This window comes from Heptranchias perlo, chromosome 9, assembly GCF_035084215.1.
Source record: "Heptranchias perlo isolate sHepPer1 chromosome 9, sHepPer1.hap1, whole genome shotgun sequence".
NCBI classification, from domain to species: domain Eukaryota; kingdom Metazoa; phylum Chordata; class Chondrichthyes; order Hexanchiformes; family Hexanchidae; genus Heptranchias; species Heptranchias perlo.
Window position 1 is genome coordinate 83758904 of NC_090333.1, and position 25083 is coordinate 83783986.

The following is a 25083-nucleotide window of genomic DNA, read 5'->3' on the forward strand; positions in this document are numbered from 1 at the left end:
TGAATGGCAGGACCTGTTAGCTATCAGCTCACTCCCTGAGAAACACAACTAAATGCCGGCTATGAAATGTAACAGGTTCATTTTATTACAAATTATATTTCATAAATAACTTTCAAATACAGTATTTACAAGAACCTGGGCTCAAGTCCAATTTCAGCACAGCTCACGAAGATTGCATTGTTTGATTAAAGCCCGTCGGCACTCTCTGAGAACTCAAACACCCATTGCTCAGTCAAACTTTGTTAAAGACGCACTGTCTTCATCAAAATATATTTGTAAAACTTTAATAGTGTGCAGAGGGAAGAGAAACACCAGAAGAGCTGTGTATTATCAAGGTATTGGGAGGAAGGAACATGGAGTGGCTTCATCAGAAACTAGGAAAGCAATGAGAAATGATCCCAGGCAAGGAAGACAAGGATGCACTTACATCATTGCGTCAAGTGTTGAGAAACAAATAAAAAAAGTTTGCCAGACACTTTCATGAAGACAATGCCCTTTAAATATCAACAGCCTTTGTGTGTTGATGACAAATTATTCAGTACAATTACAAGCTAATACATGAATTCCAACAAAATAATTACAACACAAGCATAAATATAGATCTGGTCCCCGAGTATCAAACTCAACACCAATGTCGTGTCACGGCTGGGAATATTTTAGAACGGGCAGCCTGTCAGCCGTTAATTATCAATTGAGTTTTCAAGCTGCAATATTAATTATCCAAAGGATACAATTATGCTTTGATTGGAAAACACAGCCTCCGTGTTGATCACAGCTACATGTGGTCCTGAGACAGACACACACCCATATACACAGGAGCCGTGGCTGGGACACAGTATCCCCATTTCACACACTCTGCGGGGACTGGGATGGAGTGACAGTCCAGGGGCAAATATAGCAAAGGGAACAAAGGAGTGAAGAAAAAGGAAGAGACCGCATTGAAAAAGTGGAGAGAAGGAAATTTAGATCCCAGTGTTAGGTCCTGGCACAGCCTGTGTAGATCACACCGGACTGCAATGTCCTGTCATTGACAGTAAAGCTGAAACTTTTAATTCACAAATACTGGCAGCATAAATGCAGGGGACATTTTCTTTCTGTGGTCTGGAACACTGAGGACTGGTATTCTGGTTCTAAAGATGTTCTGTCTGTCTCTCTGTGTCTCTCTCCCTCCACAGGTTGAGTCAGATTGACTCCAGTGAGGCAGAGTTTCCCCACACTGCTCAGGGAGAGTGAAACCACTCCACGACCTAGGGTGATTAATAGGGTGGTTTCACTGTTGCTGAGGAGTATGGGTAATGTCTACTTCCATTACTGTCATTTGAGCCGTTAAATGGAAACAAAGCACTTACATCTCAGGTGGAGACAGAGGAGATACCTTGGCCTGGAAATTCCTCAGAAGCACGATCCTGACAGTTATACTCAGACTCTACCAAAGTTCACGGGGTCAGGGGGAGGGGCCATGAGGAACAGGCCTTTGGTGGTTTGGGTGATTCTGCGGGGACCCCGTCCCCGACTTGAGATGCTGGAAGCACTGGCAGAAGCCTGCTGGCCCGGGGGGGGGGGGGGGGGGGGGGGGGGGAGAGAATACATGCCTTCTCCCACTACAAATAGATCCTGTGCCCTGTGTCAGGGGCAGCTTTAAAACTTATTTGATAAAAATTGTCCCCTGATCTTTAGGGGTCCAGACCCTGATCCCAAGGTCCTACCACAATTTGCAGCCGTTCCAGCAGAAGGTACATAGGAACAGGAGGAGGCCATTCAGCCCCTCAAGCCTGTTCCCCCATTCTATTAGATCATGGCTGATCTGTATCTTAACTCCAACTACCCACCTTGGCTCCATAACCTTAATACCCTCACCCAACAAAAATCTATCAGTCTCAGTCTTGAAATTTTCAATTGACCCCCAGAATCCACAGCTTTTAGGGGCAGCGAATTCCAGATTTCCACTCCCCTTTGTGTGAAGAAATGCTTCCTGACATCACCCCTAAACGGCCTAGCTCTAATTTTAAGGTGATGCCCCCTTTGTTCTGGATTCTCCCACCAGAGGAAATAGTTTCTCTCTATCTACCCTATCAAATCCTTTAATCATCTTACACACCTCAATCAGATCACCCCATAATTTTCTATACTCAAGCCTGGTCTATGCACCTGTCCTCATAATTTAACCCTTTTAGCCCCACTATCAATCTGGCAGAAGTTCAGCAGAATGGCCAAGCAGTTTCGGAGCCCCATCTTTCCGTTGCGATGCTTCATCCATGTTACTGGGGAAAGTAGTTTTAAGATAAACCTTTTGCTTTTGTTTTTGAAAAGGCCACCTCAATTTTACGTTCAGTGATTTGCTCAGCCCCCTTTTCATCTTTAGAGGATTTTAGAAATATGTATTTTTGTTTGCGGGAGGAGGGCGGGCGGGCAGCGCGAGGGCGGAGCAGGGAGGTGGCAGGTGAGAGTGGGTGACAGGCTGGGGAAACAAAGAGCCCTTACCGTTCAAATTAAGGCATTTCACACAATACCACAAAAGAAATGAGGGAGAGAATTAGGGCCCATGACACAAGAGAGATAATGGTGGTACACAGAGACACAGCTGAAAGGCAGGCAGCAAAGGGCTGCATTAAATGGGGGGGTTTCTTTCATTCATTCTTGACATGCGGGCATCGCTGGCAAGGCGGGCATTTATTGCCTGTCCCTCCTTTCCCTGACCGAGGGTCTTGCTAGTCCACTTCAAAGGGCAGTGAAAAGTCAACCATGTTAGTGTGGGACTGGAGTCACAAATAGGCTCAGAATGGGTAAAGATGGCAGGTTTCCTTCCCTAAAGGACATTAGTTGGGTTTTTACTACAATCCGACAGCTTCATGGTCACTTTTACTGATCACCAGCGTTTCTCCCCCCCCCCACATATTTTTTAAAAACTGAACTGAAATTCTCAAACTGTCGAGGTGGGATTTGAACTCACGTTCTCAGGGTTACTAGTCCAGTGACATAACCACTACACCACCATACCTAGTTTCTCAGACTGGCGTTGGGATCATATATTATCATATATGAAACAAATCAGAGTCATATAGCACAGAAGGAGGCTACTCGGCCCATTGTGCCTGTACTGGCTCTCTGAAAGAGCTATCCAATTAGTCCCACTCTCCCGCTCTTTCCCCATAGCTTGGCAAACATTTCCTTTTTAAGTAGAGATCCAATTCCCCTTTGAAAGTTACTATTGAATCTGCTTCAACTGCCCTTTCAGGCAGTGCATTCCAGATCATAACAACTCGCTGTGTAAAAAAATGATCTACTCTCAGACGTAAAGGGTGGCCATCAAAGTTCGCTGATGCTACCAAACTGGGAGGAGTGGGGAACTGGCAGGAAGAATGCACAGACTACAGGAGGACATCAACCAATCTAGGAGCATTGGGCAGACAAGTGGCAGATGCAGTTTGATACATTAAATATGGGATAATAGATTGAGGAACAATAATGGATGGAAATGTAGCTTACATTGTAAATATCTTCATGCAGTGGAGCAAGATGGATGTAAAGAAACATAAATCCTTAAAAAAGTGAGAATTGAGAAGGCAATTGGGATTTATATTGAGAGGAATTGAATGCAGAAGGAAAGAGGTCATGACGACTGTACAAAACAATGGTTAGGCCACATCTGGAATAGTGTGTGCAGTCTTACGAGGATGATACCAGGGACAAGGGACCGGAGTTATAAGGAAAGGCTTGAACCACTAGGACTGTGCTCTCTTGAACTGAGATCTTTGAGGGGAGAATTTAATGATCAAAATGATAAAAGGAATAGACAAGGTAAACATAGATTACTTCCGCTGGCAGGCAAACTGATTAACTTGAGATCATGGTCTCTTGTCTCTCACTAGATACATAAAGGGGGAGTTTTTCATGCAAAGTTATTGGAATTTGGTGAACTGAGCACAGCATTCAAAAGTGGACTGTCAAAGAGGAATTTAAAAGAGTCTGAGTAGAAAGAGGAAAATGGGATTAGTTTGGAGAGAAAGCAATAAAATGGGACTGTGTAAAATTAGCCCTTAAATAAGGTCTAATCTCAGTGGACCTCCTGTGTTTGTGTGTTGCCTTTTACTGAGTAAACATCAGGAGATATTCTAATTTAACCACTGGAATGATTCACTCCATGCCCCGGTTTCCCCAGCAGGCTCTGATAGAGGAGGTACTGATATATGACAATGTCCCATGAAGCACCCGAGTGCAGCTTCTCAAGCGAATAAATGAGCAGAGGCAAAGGGAAAAACTGGGAGTGTTGGAAATACACAGCAGGCCTGTCAGCGTGTGAGGGAGGAAACCCAGATTAACGACTGGGATGGGACCCTTCATCAGAACTGGGAAAATCCCCACCTGAAATATTAGCCGGTCTTTCTTCTGCATCCAGCTGGTGGGCTGCTACAGCGACACGGGATTTCAGGCAGAAGGGAGGGTCAGTTGCCGCTGCTCTCAGCTGTGGCTCAGTGGGCATCACTCTCGCCTCGGAGTCAGAAGGTCGTGGGTTCGAGCCCCACTGCAGAGACTTGAGCCCATAATCCAGCCTGACACTCCCAGTGCAGTACTGAGGGAGTGCTGCACTGTCGGAGGTGCCATCTTTTGGATGAGACGTTAAAACCGAGGCCCCGTCTGCCCTCTCAGGTGGACGTAAAAGATCCCAGGGCCACTATTCGAAAGAGAGCAGGGGAGATCTCCTGGCATCTGGTCAACATTCAACCAACATCATCAAAAACAGATAATCTCTGGTCATTCATTTGCTGTTTGCACAAACTTGCCTGCGTAACACTTCAACGGTGGTGCTATAAAGCACTTTGGGACATCCTGAGGCGATAAAGGGCTGTACAAACACAAGTTCTTTCTTCTTTACCAGATAAAGGAGGGCAACGAGCAGGCGAAAACATACATTCAACACAAACACTGAAACTTCAAATGAAGGGCTTATCTGCAGCATATTAAACTGTGTCCTGGGCACTTCCTTCCAATGTCCCAGAGAGTTACCAGGCCTGGACGTATCCTGATAGATTATAAGGAATCCTTTGTGCAAGATATAGACGGCCATGGTCCAGGCTTGCTGTGAATATTGGGCTTCCTCCTATTTAAGTGGTGTGAGCTTCTCTATTTCTTTGAGTGGAAGGCGCTTTCAAGTACATATCCAATGGAGTATCAGAGAATTTACTGAAATGAAATGAACTGAAAGAAGAGAAGGAAATGGGCAGAATTAACCAGACCAGGCTCATTGTGGAGAGGGGTCGGGGACTGTGGAGGGATCAGTGCAACAAAGAAAAATCCCAACTGGGTTTCACAAGAAAAGCTAAAATAATTATAAGAACATAACAGGGATAGTGCCTGTGCTCATTACTTCTACAATACATTTGAAAATCACTGAAGATGATCCAGTACTTATGTATTCAGTCCCTTGTACTTCTAACCAGACAGTGTGAGCACTCACTACAAGATACAGGAGGTGTCAGGTACTTAGATATATCATAAACACACTGCACATCATACAGCAGAGTTAGCAAATTCAGCCTAACCAAATGGGCAACGCATATATATATATATATATATTTTTTTTAAGAACAGACAGTACTGTGTCAGCCTGGTCTCACTCTCGCCTCTGGGTCAGAAGGTCACGGGTTCAAGTCACATTCTTGAGCACATAATCCAGGCCGACACTCCCAGTGCAGTACTGAGGGAGTGCTGCACTGTCGGAGGTGCTGTCTGTTGGATGAGATGTTAAACCGAGGCCCCGTCTGCCCTCTCAGGTGGATGTAAAAGATCCCAAGGCACTGCTTCAAAAAAGAACAGGGGAGTTCTCCCCGGTGTTTATCCCTCAAGCACCATCACTAACAGATCAAAAGTACTTCACTGGATGTGAGGGGCTTTGGGATGTCCTGAAAAGGTGCGATATAAATGTAAGTCCTTTCCTTTTTAACTTTATGCAACTGACCTTAAATACAGTCATCACAGGCTTAAGGGAGACATGCAAGTTCCCAGTGACTCTGTTTAGTGAATTTCCTCCCGACCGGCCGCTGTAACTTCGGTGTAAACAGCTGAGGGTTTCCACCAACCTTCCGCTGAAGTTACGGTGGCCGGTCAGGAGAAGGCTGGTGGAGATTTCCGGGGCAGGTCTGCATTAACTGAGGGTTTCACTCCCATTACACGGAGACACCCTTTCCTTGTAGCTTTCAAAGGATGATGCTGTGATCAGTACACCCTCAGCTTCCAACAGGCTTGCGTTATCCTGAGTCACAGGAACTCGGGAATTGCTGGACGGAAAAAGACCAAAGTCTATCTAGTTGGCCTTCTACCATCCTGGTAGTCACATGATAATGGAGTTGTTGACTAATCACAGCAATCAATCTCCATCAATGAGTCTACAACAGACCCAGACATGAGGTGAGGAAAACCCCCAGTGGTGGAGAGATTTGGGAACCACAGGTCCAAAGTCACCTGTTCCTCCCAGTCCTGTTACACTCACCATATGTCATGTCGCAAATTACTCATACACTGTATCCCAAAATATTATTTTCTGATAGAAATCTTATCTAATTTGTATTTCAATGAATCAACACTAACTATTTCCACCGTCTCCCGAGTCTGTTCCAAAGATTGACCACTCGCTCACCGAGATACTGTTTCCTCAGTTTTGATTAGTTTTGAATTTGCCCCCTTCAGACACAGGCCGTGTCCTCTGGTTCGACTGTTTCTGGACAAGGTGAAACAGCCTGTCATGGTCGACATGATCAAGTCCCTTTAGGATCCCAAAAACTGGCAGCAAGCGTGTCCAGCTGCACCAGCAAGGCCTCATGCCTGGGGCTTCCCCACAACCTGCACTGTGCTGTCAGCAAGGGGAGGCCCCAGATTGTCTCAGAGAAACAGGCAGCCAAAGCAACACTCGCTTCCCTGCTGGGCATCAACGGGGGTCCCAGGGGGGGGGGGGGGGGGGGCGGGCTGTCGGGGGGTTGGTGGGGGGGGGGGATGCAAAATAAAACCCATGAATGAAATCTGTGACAGTCAGGAGGATTGTTACGATTCCGCGTCATTTTCTTTTGTCGCTGAGCGATTTATTTTTCCTCTGCTCGTCTCCTGACGGCAGGTGATGCCCAGACCAGAGGGCGGCATCAGACATGGCATGCCAACGCCCTGCCCTTCGCCGTACTCCCATTACGCCTCCTTTCCCACGGCCTCGCAGACCTCGGTCTGAGGGGACGGTACAGTCTGTATTACAGACTCCAGGCACATCGCAGTCGGTGGCGTCTGTGATTCCAACCCCCTCACCAGTGCACTCCCATCACCTACAAGACAGATTCGCAAAGCCTCAGACGGACAGTGTTTCTCCCTACCTTATATCTGTCGATTGGATCTTCCTGCTGTGCCTGCTGCTCCCTCATTGTTTGGTATTCCTTCTCATATTTTTTCAGTTTTTTCGTTGGCACCTGGAGGGATTGAAGGAGAAAGACAGTCAGTGGAAATCATACCACACTTTAAGTATCCACTCCTGGATCAGGTCTACCCCAAGCTCCGCCTGCAGGGGACACTGTCGCTGCAGGAAGCTGGCAGCCCACGTCAGTATGTCCCAACTCTCAACGTACAGTTACACAGGCCATTCGCAGCTCAAACAGTGAGGGGGTGGGGCAGGTCCATTATTAGCAGAGGGACAAAGTACAAACAAACATAGGAACAGGAGGAGGCCATTCAGCCCCTCGAGCCTGTTCCGCCATTCCGTTAGATTATGGCTGACCTGTACCTTAACTCCATCTTCCCACCTTGGCTCCCTAACCTTAATACCCTTACCCAGCAAAAATCTATCAATCTCAGTTTTGAAATTTTTGATTGACCCCCAGCCTCAACAGCTTTTTGAGGGGGAGAGAGTTCCAGATTTCCACTCCCCTTTGTGTGAAGAAGTGCTTCCTGACATCACCCCCTATCAAATCATTTAATCATCTTAAACACCTCAATTAGATCACCCCTTAATCTTCTATATTCAAGGAAATACAAGCCTAATCAATGCAACCTGTCCTCATAATTTTTTTTTATTTGCTCGTGGGATGTGGGCGAGGCCAGCATTTATTGCCCATCCCTAATTGCCCTCGAGAAGGTGGTGGTGAGCCGCCTTCTTGAACCGCTGCAGTCCGTGTGGTGACGGTTCTCCCACAGTGCTGTTAGGAAGGGAGTTCCAGGATTTTGACCCAGCGACGATGAAGGAACGGCGATATATTTCCAAGTCGGGATGGTGTGTGACTTGGAGGGGAACTACTCCACCTGCACGTTCCCATGTGCCTGCTGCTCTTGTCCCTTTTAGCCTTGGTATGAGAGAGGGGATTGTATGGTCACTATACAAGGTGGTGGTTAGATCCCATCTGGTGCACTGTGTGCAGTTCTGGTCATGGGAAGAATATTACTGCTTTCAGCATAGGATACAGAAGTGAAGAAAGATATTCCTGGGTGATGAGGAAGGGTTTAGGAAGTTAGGATTGTTTTCGTTGGCTAAGAAGAGATTTTGAGGTGATCTAAGAGAAATTTTTTTAAGAATATGAAGAAGAGAACTGAAAAAACTGAATGAGGTAAATGATTCAAATGCCAGGGAACCCTAGTTAAAAATTAAAAACAAAGCATAAAACGGCAGATGCTGCAAATCTGGAACACAAACAGAAAACACTGGAAACGCTCAGCAGGTCAGTCCATCTGTGGAGAGAACGGGCGAGTTAGCACTTCAGGTGTTTCAACAGAGGACCCCTACCCCAATGGACCAACCCGTCCATCTCCTCCCTCCCTCCCCCAATCTATCAGAGCTCCGTGCTGGCAGGGTGGTCCTCACCCTTGGTGCCCACCTACTCCTCCTCCCCGCACCCCCCACCCCAGGCTCCTGGGCCGCTGGTACCTGCTCCACTTCGCAGTGTTGCCTGCTCCTATTTCTACCTGCCTCGCCGCCTCAGCCATTCAGACGCTCCCTTGTGAATCGTAAATGTCTTAAAATTTCTGTCATTGTGCCTCCTACTGTCTCACGTGAAGATCACTTCCGCCGTTTAACCAGCTCCTGCTTTCCGCTTAAGCACTCAACAAGCCATTCTGCTCCTCGCGAGAGTATTCATTTTCCCCCCTTCAGGTCCACATCGAGAGGTTAACTTGCCCGTTCGCTCCTCAGGTGGACCGACCGACCTGCTGAGTGATTCCTGTGTTTTCGGTTTTTGATTTAAAAATTATGAAGTTGGGAGTAAGTCAGGTGGAAATTTGTCATTCAAAGGATAGCAGAATTGTGGGATGAGTTACCTGGGAAGGCAACTGAAGCAGTCATTGTAGGTTTAAGAAACACATTGTGAAGAGGAAGGAAGGAAGACAGACTTGCATTTATTCAGCGCCTTTCACAACCTCAGCATGTCCCAAAGTGCTTTACAGCCAATTAAGTACTTTTGAAATGTAGTCACTGTTGTAATGTAGGAAACGCGGCAGCCAATTGCGCACAGCAAGATCCCACAAACAGCAATGCAATAGTGACCAGATAGTGTTTCAGTGATGTTTGTTGAGGGATAAATATTGGCCCAGGGAGAACTCCCCTGCTCTTCTTCGGATAGTGCCGTGGGATCTTTTACATCCACCTGAGAGGGAAGTTTAACGTCTCATCCGAAAGTCGGCACCTCTGACAGTGCAGCACTCCCTCAATACTGCACTGGGAGCGTCAGCCTGGATTTTGTGCTCACGTCTCTGGAGTGGGACTTGAACCCACGACCTTCTGACACAGAGCCTTGGCTGACACCCGAGAGGGAGGGGATTGATGGATATGATAAGGAGACAGACAAGTGGGGTTGATCTCTTCAAAAAAGGGCTGAGCTTGTAAACACCCAATGGCCTTGGTCTTGTGCCTCCATTTTCCAATCCTTTGTGTTCCCAGTGATAACTTAAATCAAACATATTCGGCAGTTCTGTCTATTCCTACTATCTCTGGCTGCACCTGGATTTGTTATCTAATTATAGAAAAAAAAGACACGTAACTTGTACCAAAAAAAAAATCCCGCTGTGACCTTTGTCCCGGGAGCTTTAGCCTGTAATATTCCGCTGTAAGAGCAGTTTACAAGAACACTTAAAATCAGCAATTTTAAGTTTCAATTAAGGAAAATAATTCCTAGAAAGTGAAAGTCATGATTGTAACCAAGAACTGAAATCACTTCAGATCAACACAGGAATATAATGAACCCTGATTGTGATTGACCCAACACTAATTCCTTGTTGCCTTTAAATTATCTCCACCCTGAAATAATTGTGTAAAAGAACACTTAACTACACAAGATGATAATCAGTCAATCACAACACAGCAACCAGGTTACATGGGGTTACTTTCAAACACTGCAGGCAGCGTCAGATAGGAGGAATCTGTACGGCCAGCTCCCTGGCGGTGTGTGACCACATCATCGGACTGAAGGTCCAAGCGTTAACCCCCAGTCTGTGCACAGTTAGCTGATCTCATGTCGGGCTGCAGTGGGAGTACAACAATCAGCCTCCGTGCCACTGTGCTGGGGCTGGGGATGGAAAAATGCCGGGAGAACCATTCCTGATTCTCCAGCCATCTCTCCGCTGCAAGATGCATGAGGGGGTGCTGGGTGACAGCAGGGTCCAGCATAAATAAGATGCCCTCTCGGAAAGTCTGCCCGTTCTCATTGTCTGCGGTCACACTTGAAGATTGGCTGGGTTAGCAAAATACAGGGAGGGGGAAGAGAGATATCCAGCACCCAGTGATCCTGGCCTCCCAGCAGGGACTGGTACCCATCAAAACACAGTGATCCTGGCCTCCCAGCAGGGACTGGTACCCATCAAAACACAGTGATCCTGGCCTCCCAGCGGGGACTGGTACCCACACAAACAGTGATCCTGGCCTCCCAGCAGGGACTGGTACCCATCAAAACACAGTGATCCTGGCCTCCCAGCGGGGACTGGTACCCACACAAACAGTGATCCTGGCCTCCCAGCAGGGACTGGTACCCATCAAAACACAGTGATCCTGGCCTCCCAGCGGGGACTGGTACCCACACAAACAGTGATCCTGGCCTCCCAGCGGGGACTGGTACCCACACAAACAGTGATCCTGGCCTCCCAGCAGGGACTGGTACCCATCAAAACACAGTGATCCTGGCCTCCCAGCGGGGACTGGTACCCATCAAAACACAGTGATCCTGGCCTCCCAGCAGGGACTGGTACCCATCAAAACACAGTGATCCTGGCCTCCCAGCGGGGACTGGTACCCACACAAACAGTGATCCTGGCCTCCCAGCAGGGACTGGTACCCATCAAAACACAGTGATCCTGGCCTCCCAGCGGGGACTGGTACCCACACAAACAGTGATCCTGGCCTCCCAGCAGGGACTGGTACCCATCAAAACACAGTGATCCTGGCCTCCCAGCGGGGACTGGTACCCACACAAACAGTGATCCTGGCCTCCCAGCAGGGACTGGTACCCACACAAACAGTGATCCTGGCCTCCCAGCAGGGACTGGTACCCACACAAACAGTGATCCTGGCCTCCCAGCGGGGACTGGTACCCACAAAGTGATCCTGGCCTCCCAGCAGGGACTGGTACCCACACAAACAGTGATCCTGGCCTCCCAGCGGGGACTGGTACCCACACAAACAGTGATCCTGGCCTCCCAGCAGGGACTGGTACCCACACAAACAGTGATCCTGGCCTCCCAGCAGGGACTGGTACCCACACAAACAGTGATCATGGCCTCCCAGCGGGGACTGGTACCCACAAAGTGATCCTGGCCTCCCAGCAGGGACTGGTACCCACACAAACAGTGATCCTGGCCTCCCAGCGGGGACTGGTACCCACACAAACAGTGATCCTGGCCTCCCAGCAGGGACTGGTACCCACACAAACAGTGATCCTGGCCTCCCAGCGGGGACTGGTACCCACACAAACAGTGATCCTGGCCTCCCAGCAGGGACTGGTACCCATCAAAACACAGTGATCCTGGCCTCCCAGCAGGGACTGGTACCCATCAAAACACAGTGATCCTGGCCTCCCAGCAGGGACTGGTACCCATCAAAACACAGTGATCCTGGCCTCCCAGCGGGGACTGGTACCCATCAAAACACAGTGATCCTGGCCTCCCAGCGGGGACTGGTACCCACACAAACAGTGATCCTGGCCTCCCAGCAGGGACTGGTACCCATCAAAACACAGTGATCCTGGCCTCCCAGCGGGGACTGGTACCCATCAAAACACAGTGATCCTGGCCTCCCAGCGGGGACTGGTACCCACACAAACAGTGATCCTGGCCTCCCAGCAGGGACTGGTACCCATCAAAACACAGTGATCCTGGCCTCCCAGCGGGGACTGGTACCCATCAAAACACAGTGATCCTGGCCTCCCAGCGGGGACTGGTACCCATCAAAACACAGTGATCCTGGCCTCCCAGCAGGGACTGGTACCCATCAAAACACAGTGATCCTGGCCTCCCAGCGGGGACTGGTACCCACACAAACAGTGATCCTGGCCTCCCAGCAGGGACTGGTACCCATCAAAACACAGTGATCCTGGCCTCCCAGCGGGGACTGGTACCCACACAAACAGTGATCCTGGCCTCCCAGCAGGGACTGGTACCCATCAAAACACAGTGATCCTGGCCTCCCAGCGGGGACTGGTACCCACACAAACAGTGATCCTGGCCTCCCAGCAGGGACTGGTACCCATCAAAACACAGTGATCCTGGCCTCCCAGCGGGGACTGGTACCCACACAAACAGTGATCCTGGCCTCCCAGCAGGGACTGGTACCCACACAAACAGTGATCCTGGCCTCCCAGCAGGGACTGGTACCCACACAAACAGTGATCCTGGCCTCCCAGCGGGGACTGGTACCCACACAGTGATCCTGGCCTCCCAGCAGGGACTGGTACCCACACAAACAGTGATCCTGGCCTCCCAGCGGGGACTGGTACCCACACAAACAGTGATCCTGGCCTCCCAGCAGGGACTGGTACCCACACAAACAGTGATCCTGGCCTCCCAGCAGGGACTGGTACCCACACAAACAGTGATCCTGGCCTCCCAGCGGGGACTGGTACCCACACAAACAGTGATCCTGGCCTCCCAGCAGTGACTGGTACCCATCAAAACACAGTGATCCTGGCCTCCCAGCAGGGACTGGTACCCATCAAAACACAGTGATCCTGGCCTCCCAGCAGGGACTGGTACCCATCAAAACACAGTGATCCTGGCCTCCCAGCAGGGACTGGTACCCATCAAAACACAGTGATCCTGGCCTCCCAGCGGGGACTGGTACCCATCGAACCAAAGGGGCGATTCAGTGACCCTGCGCTCCGTTCCCAGCAAGGAGCCTTACTTCCCAGGAGTACAAGGTTGGAGGATTAAAGTTACAGTGTTAAGATGCTCTCTGTGAGCTAAGCTCCTGACAAGTGGGGCTCCCTGCTGGGAGTGCGGGAATTTCCAGATGTGCCCGTCGAGCCTAACAGGCAGTCACCGTCTTTGGAGATCAGATTGTTTGTACAGAACTTTCCCTCAGGAGATGAAATGGGCAGAGTGGAGGGTAGAGTGTACATGGTGTGTGAGAGGAGCAGGTTTCAACGGGCATTTCTCAGCCCTAAGCCCTCATGTGTTCAAAGTGAAAAGGGTCCTTTCCCTTCCTTTGAGAAACTCATGGTCATTTCTATTCCATTGCAGCCTCATTTCAGAACTTTCACTGAGTTGGGAGCTAGCACCGTGGCAAAGCTTTTATCTGATCGTTATCATATTGTTGTTTGTGGGATCTTGCTGTGCAAAATTTGGCTGTTTAGTTTCCTACATTACAACAGTGACTACACTTCGAAAGTACTTCATTGGCTGTAAAGCGCTTTGGGACGTCCTGAGGTTGTGAAAAGCACAGTAGAATTACAAGCCTTTCTTTCAAACTTCCTCCCAGAGGACTGAGGGGAGTGTCCAGCCTGTCACTCAGTGCCATTAATCACAAGTGTCTTGCCTGATCTTATTGTAGATTTCAAATAAAAATCGTTGGACTATAACTTGGTGTTGTAAAATTGTTTACAATTGTCAACCCCAGTCCATCACCGGCATCTCCACATCATGATCTTATTGACTGTGTCTAATAACCAATTTTCATCAGACCTGCACGTGACAAATACAAGAGGCTCCGTGTGAAATACACAGTTGAACCCACATGGTGAGACCTCATAATCACATCAACACCTGTACTCGCAACCAAATCCATCGGGGATTTCAGGAATCAATTCCTTATCGATGGGACACACTTCCCTTAGCGCCTGTAATGCTCTAAACGTCTGACAAACCCAAACACTCGAAGCTGATCAGGATATTCTCCGTGTTTCCCACTGCCTGAAACAGAGGCTCCAATTATGCAGATTCAAGAAGCAGTTGACTGGAAGTCAATTCACAGGTACAGGCTCTGAGAGACATGCTAACAGAGAGTGTTAAATCACTGCCGACCATTCCTGCCACTGATTAAAGACTCACCGACCAGCAGCCTGCTCGGCTCCCAGCGATTCAGAGCCAAGGCCTTGCGACTGCAACCCGACGGTGCAACCCTTTTTGGGTTCACTTTTGGAATGCTGTGCTGGCTCAGGATGCAAAGCTTCATGTGACTGGGTTACACAGACTTGCAGGTTCATTTCCGGGTTCAATTCCTGCTCTGTGCTAAATGAGTTAATCTCAGCTGAGAGCAGTGGCTCAGGAGGGATAATCCAGCCAGGTTCGTGTTCATTACCCAGTCAGCACTGTCGCAAAGTGTCAACATGGGCACTTCAGGGAGGAAAGGACTGGACAGAGCTGTGACCCCCCCTCACTCCTCCATGGTCCAATGGCCTGCCTATGTTCTACAGTGAGGCTCACACATAGTCACTTCTTAGGTGCGATTCAACAACACCTTGCATTTATATGGTACCTTTAACATAGTAAAACGTCCCAAAGCGCTCGGCAGGAGCGATTATCAGGCAAAAACTGTCGCTGAGCCAAAGAAGGAGACATTAGGACAGGTGACCAACAACTAGGTCAAAGAGGAGAGAGGGGTTTAGGGAGGGAATTCCAGAGCTTCGGGCCTAGGCAGCTGAAGGCACGGCCGGCAATGGTGGAGCAAAGGGAGTGGGGGGATGGACAAGAGGCCAGAATTGGAGGAGTGTTGAGATCTCGGAGGGTTGTAGGGCTGGAGGAGGCTACAGAGATAGGGAGGGACGAGGCCACGGAGGGATCTGAAAACAAAGATGAGAATTTTAAAATTGAGATTTAAAACTGGAAGCCAATGTAGGTCAGCGAGCACGGGGTGATGGGTGAACGGGACTTGGTGAGAGTTAGGATACGGGCAACACGCATCAATGCACATCGAATTACTTCCATTTAAAGCATGATATAGACGGACCATTCGATTCAACCCTTCACAGAATGGGCTGCAGGCCGGGCACTGGGGTCACATGGGCTGTTCCAGAGTCTCTCTCCGTGCTGGCAGCGTTTAATTTAGAACCTTTTCACCAAACTCAATCCTCACAGTTAAAAGAAAGACGTGTATTTATATCGCACTTTTTACCCCCAGGACATCCCAAAGCGCTTTAAAGCCAATGAAGTACTTTTGAAGTGTAGTCACTGTTATAATGTAGGAAACACGGCAGCCAATTTGTGCACAGCAAGATCCCACAAACAGCAATGTGATAATCAGATAATCTGTTTTGGTGATGTTGGTTGAGGGATAAATATTGAGCAGAACAGTAGGGAGAACTCCCTTGCTCTTCTTTGAATAGTGGCCGTGGGATCTTTTACATTCACCCGAGAGGGCAGACGGGGCCTCAGTTTAACGTCTCATCCGAACGACGGCCCCTCCGACAGTGCAGCACTCCCTCAGTACCGCACTGGGAGTGTCAGCCTGGATTATGGGCTCAAGCCTCTGGAGTGCTGCCCCACTGAGCCACAGCTGACACCTGATATAATCTGACTGGTATAAATCAATCTTCAGAAACACAAGTATCAAGGGATGGAATGGTCTCTGGAGGTCACGTGGAGCTGAGCCACACACAACAGGAGGTCAGGACCTTAGCCGGGGGCCGGGATGGTACAATCGGGGCATCACATCTACACCACTGATCGTCACCTCCCGTTTTTAACAAACTCGTTGCCGGACTGGGAGTTTCCTTCGAGATTTTAGCCATCAGTTTTCTCAGACTCTTTGGCAAATGTTTCCTGTAAAACTTGATTTTGAATATCGCTCACGTCAGTGCAGCACACGGGCTCAAAGAACGCCCCGTGAACTTGCTGGGCTGGACCTGCTGTTGGTAAATCGGGGCTGTCTTTGTTTAGCCAGCTTTCTTTCCCTCCTCCGTTTCATACATTACAACAGTGACCGCACTTCAAAAAAGTACTTCATTGGCTGTGGAGCGCTTTGGGACGCCCTAAGGTCATGAAAGGTGCTCTATCAATGCAAGTCTTTCTTTCCTTTGTTGAAGGCGATGAATTGTGCTGGGATACAAGACCCTCTACCACCTCTCCCCAGTGACCATTCTTCATGTGGGGGCTTGGTCAGTGAGCAGTGGTTGGGTGTCCAACACCAAGGGGGCATCACCACCAGTCTGTCCTCACTCGATGTCAACAGGGGCCACTGGATAATGATCAGGAGCAGGAACTCTGGTCAATTTTCCACATCTTAGCCCAGGAACTTAAGGATTTTCCACCACACCCTCCCTCAACTGACACTATATGTTCAGCTCCATCATAGGAACAAAGGAGGCCATTCGGCCCTTCGAGCCTGTTCCCCCATTCAATTAGATCATGGCTGATCTGTATCTTAACTCCCATCTACCTGCCTTGGTTCCAAAACCCTTAATACCCTCACCAAACAAATATCTTCCAATCTCAGTTATGAAATTTTCAATTGACCCCCAGCCGTGACAGCTTGTTGGGGGAAGAGAGTTCCAGATTTCCACTCCCCTTTCCACCATCCACTACCCTCAGCCCCCTTCACCTGATCCCCAGCCCAGCCTCAACCCCATAATGCTCTGTAGCTTCTCCCCCCCCCCATGCCCAAACCCCTCCACAGACCTTACCTTCTCCGCGAGGCTCACCATCTGCTCCCTCCTGACCGCTCAAATACCTTATCTCACCCCAGTGCTCACCAACATTACTACCTCTTCAGGCATTGGTTCACTTCCCCTCCCTTCAAAAATTGCTCTCCTTAAGAAGAGTCCACCTTTGACCCTTGTTGTCCTCTCTACTACCCCATCCCAGACTTCCCCTTCCTCTGAGGTCCTCAAACATGCAATCACCACCCAACTCTGTGGCCACCACTTCCATCTGGCTCCCGTCATCGCCCACAGCATCGAGACTGGCCCGGCCAAGGTTAACAACAATATCTCGTGTGGTGTGATCGCCCGCTGTACATCCACAGCACAGCCCTCTCATGACCCCCTTCCTACCCATCACAACATATCTCCTGCAACGGCTTCTCTTCCTGAAGGTCCCGAGCTTGTGAAAGGCGCAATATAAAAGCCTTTTTCATAATTTTAGCGTTAAATATTTGAAGAATACACTTCTGATCAGTCTGTGGTGCCCACCCAGGAATATCCAAACCTGTCTGTTCCCTTCACAGATGCTGACTGCCCTGCTGAGTATTTCCAGAACTTTAGCTTTATTTCAGATTTCCGGCATGTGCGGCTTTTTCTTGTTCTTCAAAGAATTTGCCAGAGGGCATGTGGTGCTGGTGGGGAGCGCAGTGCGGGTTATCAGGGGCCACGTGCTCGCGATGCACGCCCTGGAAGCACTAGATTGCCGAATTGTCCCGTATATTTACGAGTGAAACGAGTGTTAGTTGTATTGCTGGATTTCCCCCTCCCAGCGCGCGGACTCTGTGCCCAGGTACAGTTCACCCTCTAGTATTCACCCAAGTGATCATCATTCATTTGTGAGTTTCTACAGAGAGTGCCTGTAGGGCGTTGGCTCACGGCCTGGCACTGCCTTAACCTGGGCCGACCCCACCCTTTACCCCCAGTCCCTGATCCTGCCCTCTACCCGCATGTCTGGGCCACGACCCGCCCTCTATCCCCCCTCCCCCCGTGTCCAGGCCACGACCCGCCCTCTATCCCCCCTCCCCCCGTGTCCGGGCCACGACCCTGCCCTCTACTCTACCCCCCACCCCACCCCGTGTCCGGGCTATGACCCTGCCCTCTACTCCCCCCCCACTCCGTGTCCGGGCCATGACCCTGCCCTCTACCTCACCTCACCTCACCACCCCCCCCCCCCCCCGCCCGTCTCCAGGCCATGACCCTGCCCTCTACTCCCCCTCCGTGTCCGGGCCACGACCCTGCCCTCTACTCCCCCTCCGTGTCCGGGCCACGACCCTGCCCTCTACTCCCCCCGCCCCCTCCGTGTCCGGGCCACGACCCTGCCCTCTACTCCCCCCGCCCCCTCCGTGTCCGGGCCACGACCCTGCCCTCTACTCCCCGCCCCCTCCGTGTCTGGGCCACGACCCTGCCCTCTACTCCCCGCCCCCTCCGTGTCCGGGCCACGACCCTGCCCTCTACTCCCCCCACCCAGTGTCTGGGCCACGACCCTGCCCTCTACTCCCCCCCCGCCCCCTCCGTGTCCGGGCCACGACCCTGCCCTCTACTCCCCGCCCCCTCCGTGTCCGGGCCACGACCCTGCCCTCTACTCCCCCCACCCAGTGTCTGGGCCACGACCCTGCCCTCTACTCCCCCCCCGCCCCCTCCGTGTCCGGGCCACGACCCTGCCCTCTACTCCCCGCCCCCTCCGTGTCCGGGCCACGACCCTGCCCTCTACTCCCCGCCCCCTCCGTGTCCGGGCCACGACCCTGCCCTCTACTCCCCCCACCCCGTGTCCGGGCCACGACCCTGCCCTCTACTCCCCCCACCCCCTCCGTGTCCGGGCCACGACCCTGCCCTCTACTCCCCCCGCCCCCTCCGTGTCCGGGCCACGACCCTGCCCTCTACTCCCCCCGCCCCCTCCGTGTCCGGGCCACGACCCTGCCCTCTACTCCCCCCCGCCCCCTCCGTGTCCGGGCCACGACCCTGCCCTCTACTCCCCCCGCCCCCTCCGTGTCCGGGCCACGACCCTGCCCTCTACTCCCCCCACTCCGTGTCTGGGCCACGACCCTGCCCTCTACTCCCCCCGCCCCCTCCGTGTCCGGGCCACGACCCTGCCCTCTACTCCCCCCGCCCCCTCCGTGTCCGGGCCACGACCCTGCCCTCTACTCCCCCCACCCAGTGTCTGGGCCACGACCCTGCCCTCTACACCACCCAGCACATTCCCCACCCCATGTCTGACCCTGCCCTTTTACCCCCAAGCCCACACACATTCAGTTGCCAGCAGGGGTTGCAGGACAGCAGTCAGGAGCCGTAACCCTGGGAGATTTTCTCCTCTTTAACCCAAGGGCACTGAGGTTTACTGCAGCCCTCTTCCTGCCTTACCGGCTGAGATCAATTCAACACAGAGTGAGGAACAAATCCTGATCTCTGTGACTCAGCAACTCACTGGGTAAACTCAACCAGTCATCTTGGGGAGTCACTTAAAAAGGATTTTTATTGTACCTTTAACGATTTCCTGCAGGATAAAGATCCTTAAGTTTATCTCAGACTGGAAATATGTTCACTAACTTCACTGGATCATACTGCATCCATCAGTTCCACAGAGGAACCGCTGCAAAGAACTTAGTGTCAGGCCTCAGACACTGGATCTGCACCACCTGAGTCAGTGTCTCATTACAACATACATAAGAAAGACAGACTTGCATTTCTACAGCACCTTTCACGACCTCAGGACGTCCCAAAGCGCTTTACAGCCAATGAAGTACTTTTGAAGTGTAGTCATAGTAGGTAGGTGCAGCACAGGAGGTGGCCATTTGGCCCGTCGTGCCTGTGCCGGCTCTTTGAAAGAGTTCTCCAATTAGTCCCATTCCCCAGCTCTTTTCCCGTACCCTTGCAAATTTTTTCCCTTGAAGTATTTATCCAATTCCCTTTTGAAAGTTACTATTGAATCTGCTTCCACCGCCCTTTCAGGCAGTGCATTTCAGATCATAACAACTCGCTGCATAAAAAATGTTTCCTTGTGTGGCCTCAGCCTGTTTTGCCGATCACCTTAAATCTGTGCCCTCTGGTTACTGACCCTTCTGCCACTGGAAACAGTGTCTCCTTATTTACTCTGTCAAAACCCCTCATGATTTTGAACACCTCCATCAAATCTCCCCTGAACCTTCTCTGCTCTAAGGAGTACAATCCCAGCATCTCCAGTCTCTCCACATAACTGAAGTCCCTCATCCCTGGCACCATTCTAGTGAATCTCTTCTGCACTCTCTCTAAGGCTTTGACATTCTTCCCAAAGTGTGGTGCCCAGAATTGAACACAATACTCCAGCTGAGGCCTAACCAGTGTTTTATAAAAGTTTAGCATAACTCCCTTGCTTTTGTACTCTATGCCTCTATTAATAAAGCCCAGGATCCCATATGCTTCTTTAAACAACCTTCTCAACTTGCCCTGCCACCTTCAGCGATTTGTGTATGTGCACCCCCAGGTCTCTGTTCCTGCACCCCCTTTAAAATTGTACCATTTAGTTTATATTGCCTCTCCTCATTCTTCCTACCAAAATGTCACTGTTGTAATGCAGCAGCCAATTTTCGCTCAGCAAGGTCTCACAAACAAATGACCAGATAATCTGTTTTAGTGATGTTGGTTGAGGGATAAATATCGACCAGGACACCGGGGAGAACTCCCGTACTCTTCTTCGAATAGTGCAGTGGGATCTTTTACATCCAACTGAGGGGGCAGACGGGGCCTCGGTCTAAAGTCTTATCTGAAAGACGGCATCTTCGACAGTGCAGTGCTCCCTCAGTTACTGCACTGGGAGTGTCAGATTATGTGCTCAAGTCTCTGGAACCTTCTGACTCAAGAGGAGTGAGTGAGATACCCACTGAGACTTGGCTGACACACGGCTCCGTGAACAGCACAGTTTGTAGGTGCAATCAATGGCTCCACAAAGCAGAGTTCCTGCAGTGTGGAGTGGAGGGAATACTTTACCAGGCTCTCTAAAGTCTTTGCTCCAGGCCCGTCTCTCTGGTTTGAATCCCTCTAATTAGGTTTCCGCCCTTCCCACAGCACCGAAACGACCATAACCAATATTGTAAACGGCATTATGTGACCGTGGTGCATTATTCTCTTTGTTCTCTCAAGCAGTCAACCACAACATCCCCCTCTTTCACTGTTCAGCTCTGTGGGGCGGCCCTTGCTTAGTTCCATTCTCACCTAACCTATCATGGCCAGAGGGTCTCGAGCAATGGTTCCTCTTCTCACCTCTGCAGTGTCATCTCCAGAGGCCCCCTGAGACCCATCATCTTTTCCTCATCTACATCTTGCTCCTTGGTAACTCATATTTCAGGATTTTTCTGTTTTCTTTTCCAGTCATGGCTAAGCATTGTGTTTTAAATTTGCACAGGTTCCCCCCCTCAAAAAAACGACCAGGGGCAATTGAAGATGCACATTAAAACTGACGAACCAGCGTGTGGAACGTCACAACTCAGGACAATTTCAAACTGACAGAATGAGGGTTTGTCGTCTCATCCCAGGTCTCGGAGAACGGCTCTGGGCCTATTCATTATGAGACTAGGAGCTGGTCTCTTTAAACCCGCACCCCAAAGAGGGCAGGAGAAGTCGTCAGTTTTGTCGCCAGGCCTCCTGGCGAATCACTGGATGGGGGTGGAAGTCAAGAGGCACGACCCATCCCGCTGGCTGGGAACACGGAGGAAAAGAGAAAGGACAAGGACAGAGTCAGGTTTGGAACAACGGTCTGTGAGAGACAGTCCTCGGCCTGCAGCTAAAACGCAGGTGGTCATTTTTTTTTTTGCAGTTAGAAGCCGTGCAGAAAGGAAGATAACACCAAAAACAAGCCAGTCGGCCCACGAGAGGGACAGGGCACGTGGTTTATATGTTACGAGGAGTGAAGTTGGATTAAGTAAGCAAGATTTCATTATAAACAGATACTCTGCTCCCTGTCTATAAACTAAAGTGCCGTAATAATTTCTGGTCTCATCTCAACAATGAAAACTTGCATTTATATCGTGCCTTTAACATAGTAAAACATCCCCACGGCACTCAGTAAGTGTTTTAGCCCACCTTCGAAAAGATTGGAGAAGGGCATATATAAAGGACACAAGGGGACACAATTGTTACACCCTCAGGTTGCACGATCTTTATAATCCGACACTGCCAGGTGCAAGCACACTCCTGAACGCAAGATGTAATGGCAGTGACTCAGCATCACTGTACCCAACAGATCTAAGGCAGACCCAAACTTGTAACAGTGACAGCATCCGCAGATAGGAGATCAGCTTTTACATGGTGACGACACTAAACTCTACTTCTCTCAACCCTCCACTGCCTCTGGGGTGACAGACTGCTTGTCCAACATCCAGTTTTAGATGAGCCCCAGCTAAACATTGGGAAGGCCAAAGCTATCGTCTTCGACCCCCATCGCAAAATCTGTACCGTCACCACTGATTCTGTCCCCCTCCTCGTTCGCTGTTTCAGGTTGAACCAGACTGTTCACAACCTCAGCGTCCTATTTGATCCCAATCTGAGTTTCCAATCCCATATCGTCTCCATCACAAAGAAGCCTACTTCCATCTCCGGTAACATCACCGGTCTCCCCACCCACTCGCCCGCCTCAGTCATTTCTGCCACTCTACACCTCTACACTCAACTACTCCTGGCTCTCCTGGCCATCCTCCACCTTCAGCTCATCCAAAACTCTGCTGCTTGTATTTCATCCTGCACCATGTCCGACTCGCCTATTACCCCTGTCCTCGTTGACCTACATCGGCTGCCGGTCTCCCAAAGCCTCCAATTTAAAATTCTCATCCTTGTGTTCAAATCCCTCCAAGGCCCCGACCATCCTATCTCTGTAATTTCCTCCAGCCCTACAACCTCCCCTGAACTCTCCGTTCCTCCCACTTTAGCTACCTGTGTATCCCCCTCTTCGCTCCACCACTGGTGGCCGTGCCTTTAGCCACCTAGGCCTCACGTTCTGGAACTCCCCCTCGAAACCCCTCAGCTCTCTACCTCCACCTCCTCCTTTAAGACCCTCTTTAAAACCTGCCTCCTTGACCAAGCTTTTGGTCACCTGTCCTAATATCGCCTCCTTTATCTTGGTGTCCATTTCTCACTTCTCTGAAGCGCTGTGAGACGTTTTTCTCAATTAATTGCAGCTCACCCTAATTATGCCGATGAAGCCTAAACCTCAAAATAGGTGATTCCTTCCACACTGTCTTCAAGTGTGGGAGGATGATCATTCCACTGACGTCACACCCGCTTTGGGCAGGTTGAAAAGGCCCCTCCCAAACAGCAAATTATTAGAGTGAAAGGCAAGTAGTTTACTGATATCACCTGAAGCGGCTAACAGCTGCCCAAAGCTTTGTAATCAAATGCACCGTGTGATGTGGTGCCTACACCTGAAGACCACAACTATTAGATTCAATATAGAATCATCACATGACCAAGCTAACAGAGGGCAGCCACAGCACAAGGAGTCAGTATCTTCAGGAGAGGAGGACCCATGGAACTGTACCCCAGTGAGAGTCAGTACCTTCAGGAGAGGAGGGGAGTGGGGCCCATGGAACTGTACCCCAGTGAGAGTCAGTACCTTCAGGAGAGGAGGGGAGAGGGGCCCATGGAACTGTACCCCAGTGAGAGTCAGTACCTTCAGGAGAGGAGGGGAGAGGGGCCCATGGAACTGTACCCCAGTGAGAGTCAGTACCTTCAGGGGAGGAGGGGAGTGGGGCCCATGGAACTGTACCCCAGTGAGAGTCAGTACCTTCAGGAGAGGAGGGGAGTGGGGCCCATGGAACTGTACCCCGGTGAGAGTCAGTACCTTCAGGAGAGGAGGGGAGTGGGGCCCATGGAACTGTACCCCGGTGAGAGTCAGTACCTTCAGGAGAGGAGGGCAGTGGGGCCCATGGAACTGTACCCCAGTGAGAGTCAGTTCCTTCAGGATAGGAGGGGAGTGGGGCCCATGGAACTGTACCCCAGTGAGAGTCAGTACCCTCAGGAGAGGAGGGGAGTGGGGCCCATGGAACTGTACCCCAGTGAGAGTCAGTACCTTCAGGAGAGGAGGGGAGTGGGGCCCATGGAACTGTACCCCAGTGAGAGTCAGTACCTTCAGGAGAGGAGGGGAGTGGGGCCCATGGAACTGTACCCCAGTGAGAGTCAGTACCTTCAGGAGAGGAGGGGAGTGGGGCCCATGGAACTGTACCCCAGTGAGAGTCAGTACCTTCAGGAGAGGAGGGGAGTGGGGCCCATGGAACTGTACCCCGGTGAGAGTCAGTACCTTCAGGAGAGGAGGGGAGTGGGGCCCATGGAACTGTACCCCGGTGAGAGTCAGTACCTTCAGGAGAGGAGGGGAGTGGGGCCCATGGAACTGTACCCCAGTGAGAGTCAGTACCTTCAGGAGAGGAGGGGAGTGGGGCCCATGGAACTGTACCCCAGTGAGAGTCAGTACCTTCAGGAGAGGAGGGGAGTGGGGCCCATGGAACTGTACCCCAGTGAGAGTCAGTACCTTCAGGAGAGGAGGGGAGTGGGGCCCATGGAACTGTACCCCAGTGAGAGTCAGTACCTTCAGGTTGAGAAGGGAGCAAGGAAAGTTGATAAAAAATTCCCCCACGTATTCAGTTGTTATTCTTTACAACATATAATCAGAGAGACTGGCAGGTGGGGCTGTTGGGAGCGAGGGTTGGAGCGTGGAAGGGAAATTAAGTCACCTGTTTACTACCTGACTAACGTATCTGAAAGAAGTTGAAACCGTTAACCTATTGTTATAATTAGACAGTGTACTCTGTGTTCTTTGGGAGGAAATAAACTCCAGCTCTTTCATAACTGCTTGCTGGTAACCTTGGAAACCTCTAGATTTCATTGCTTCAACTCAGTTAAAGGGGAGCTTTATAATACTTTAGGGAGTTCCCGTTCAGACCCGTGATACCAACTTAATACAGGAGTTTTTTTTTTAAAGTTCATCTTCGGGTTGTGGGCGTCACTGGCAAGCCTGGTATTTATTGCCCATCTCTAGCTGACCTGA

At 50.5% G+C, this 25083-nt stretch overlaps 1 protein-coding gene across 4 annotated transcripts in view; it reads right to left on the reverse strand.

Moving 5' to 3' along the window:
* The window catches only part of rabgap1l (RAB GTPase activating protein 1-like), a 550110-nt gene that overhangs the window by 24443 nt on the left and 500584 nt on the right, over positions 1-25083 (reverse strand). For all 4 annotated transcript variants that reach the window (XM_067990829.1, XM_067990833.1, XM_067990830.1 and 1 more), the window contains one exon: positions 7353-7445. In XM_067990829.1, the coding sequence (XP_067846930.1) occupies positions 7353-7445 (93 nt within the window). The remainder of the gene's footprint in view (positions 1-7352; positions 7446-25083) is intronic.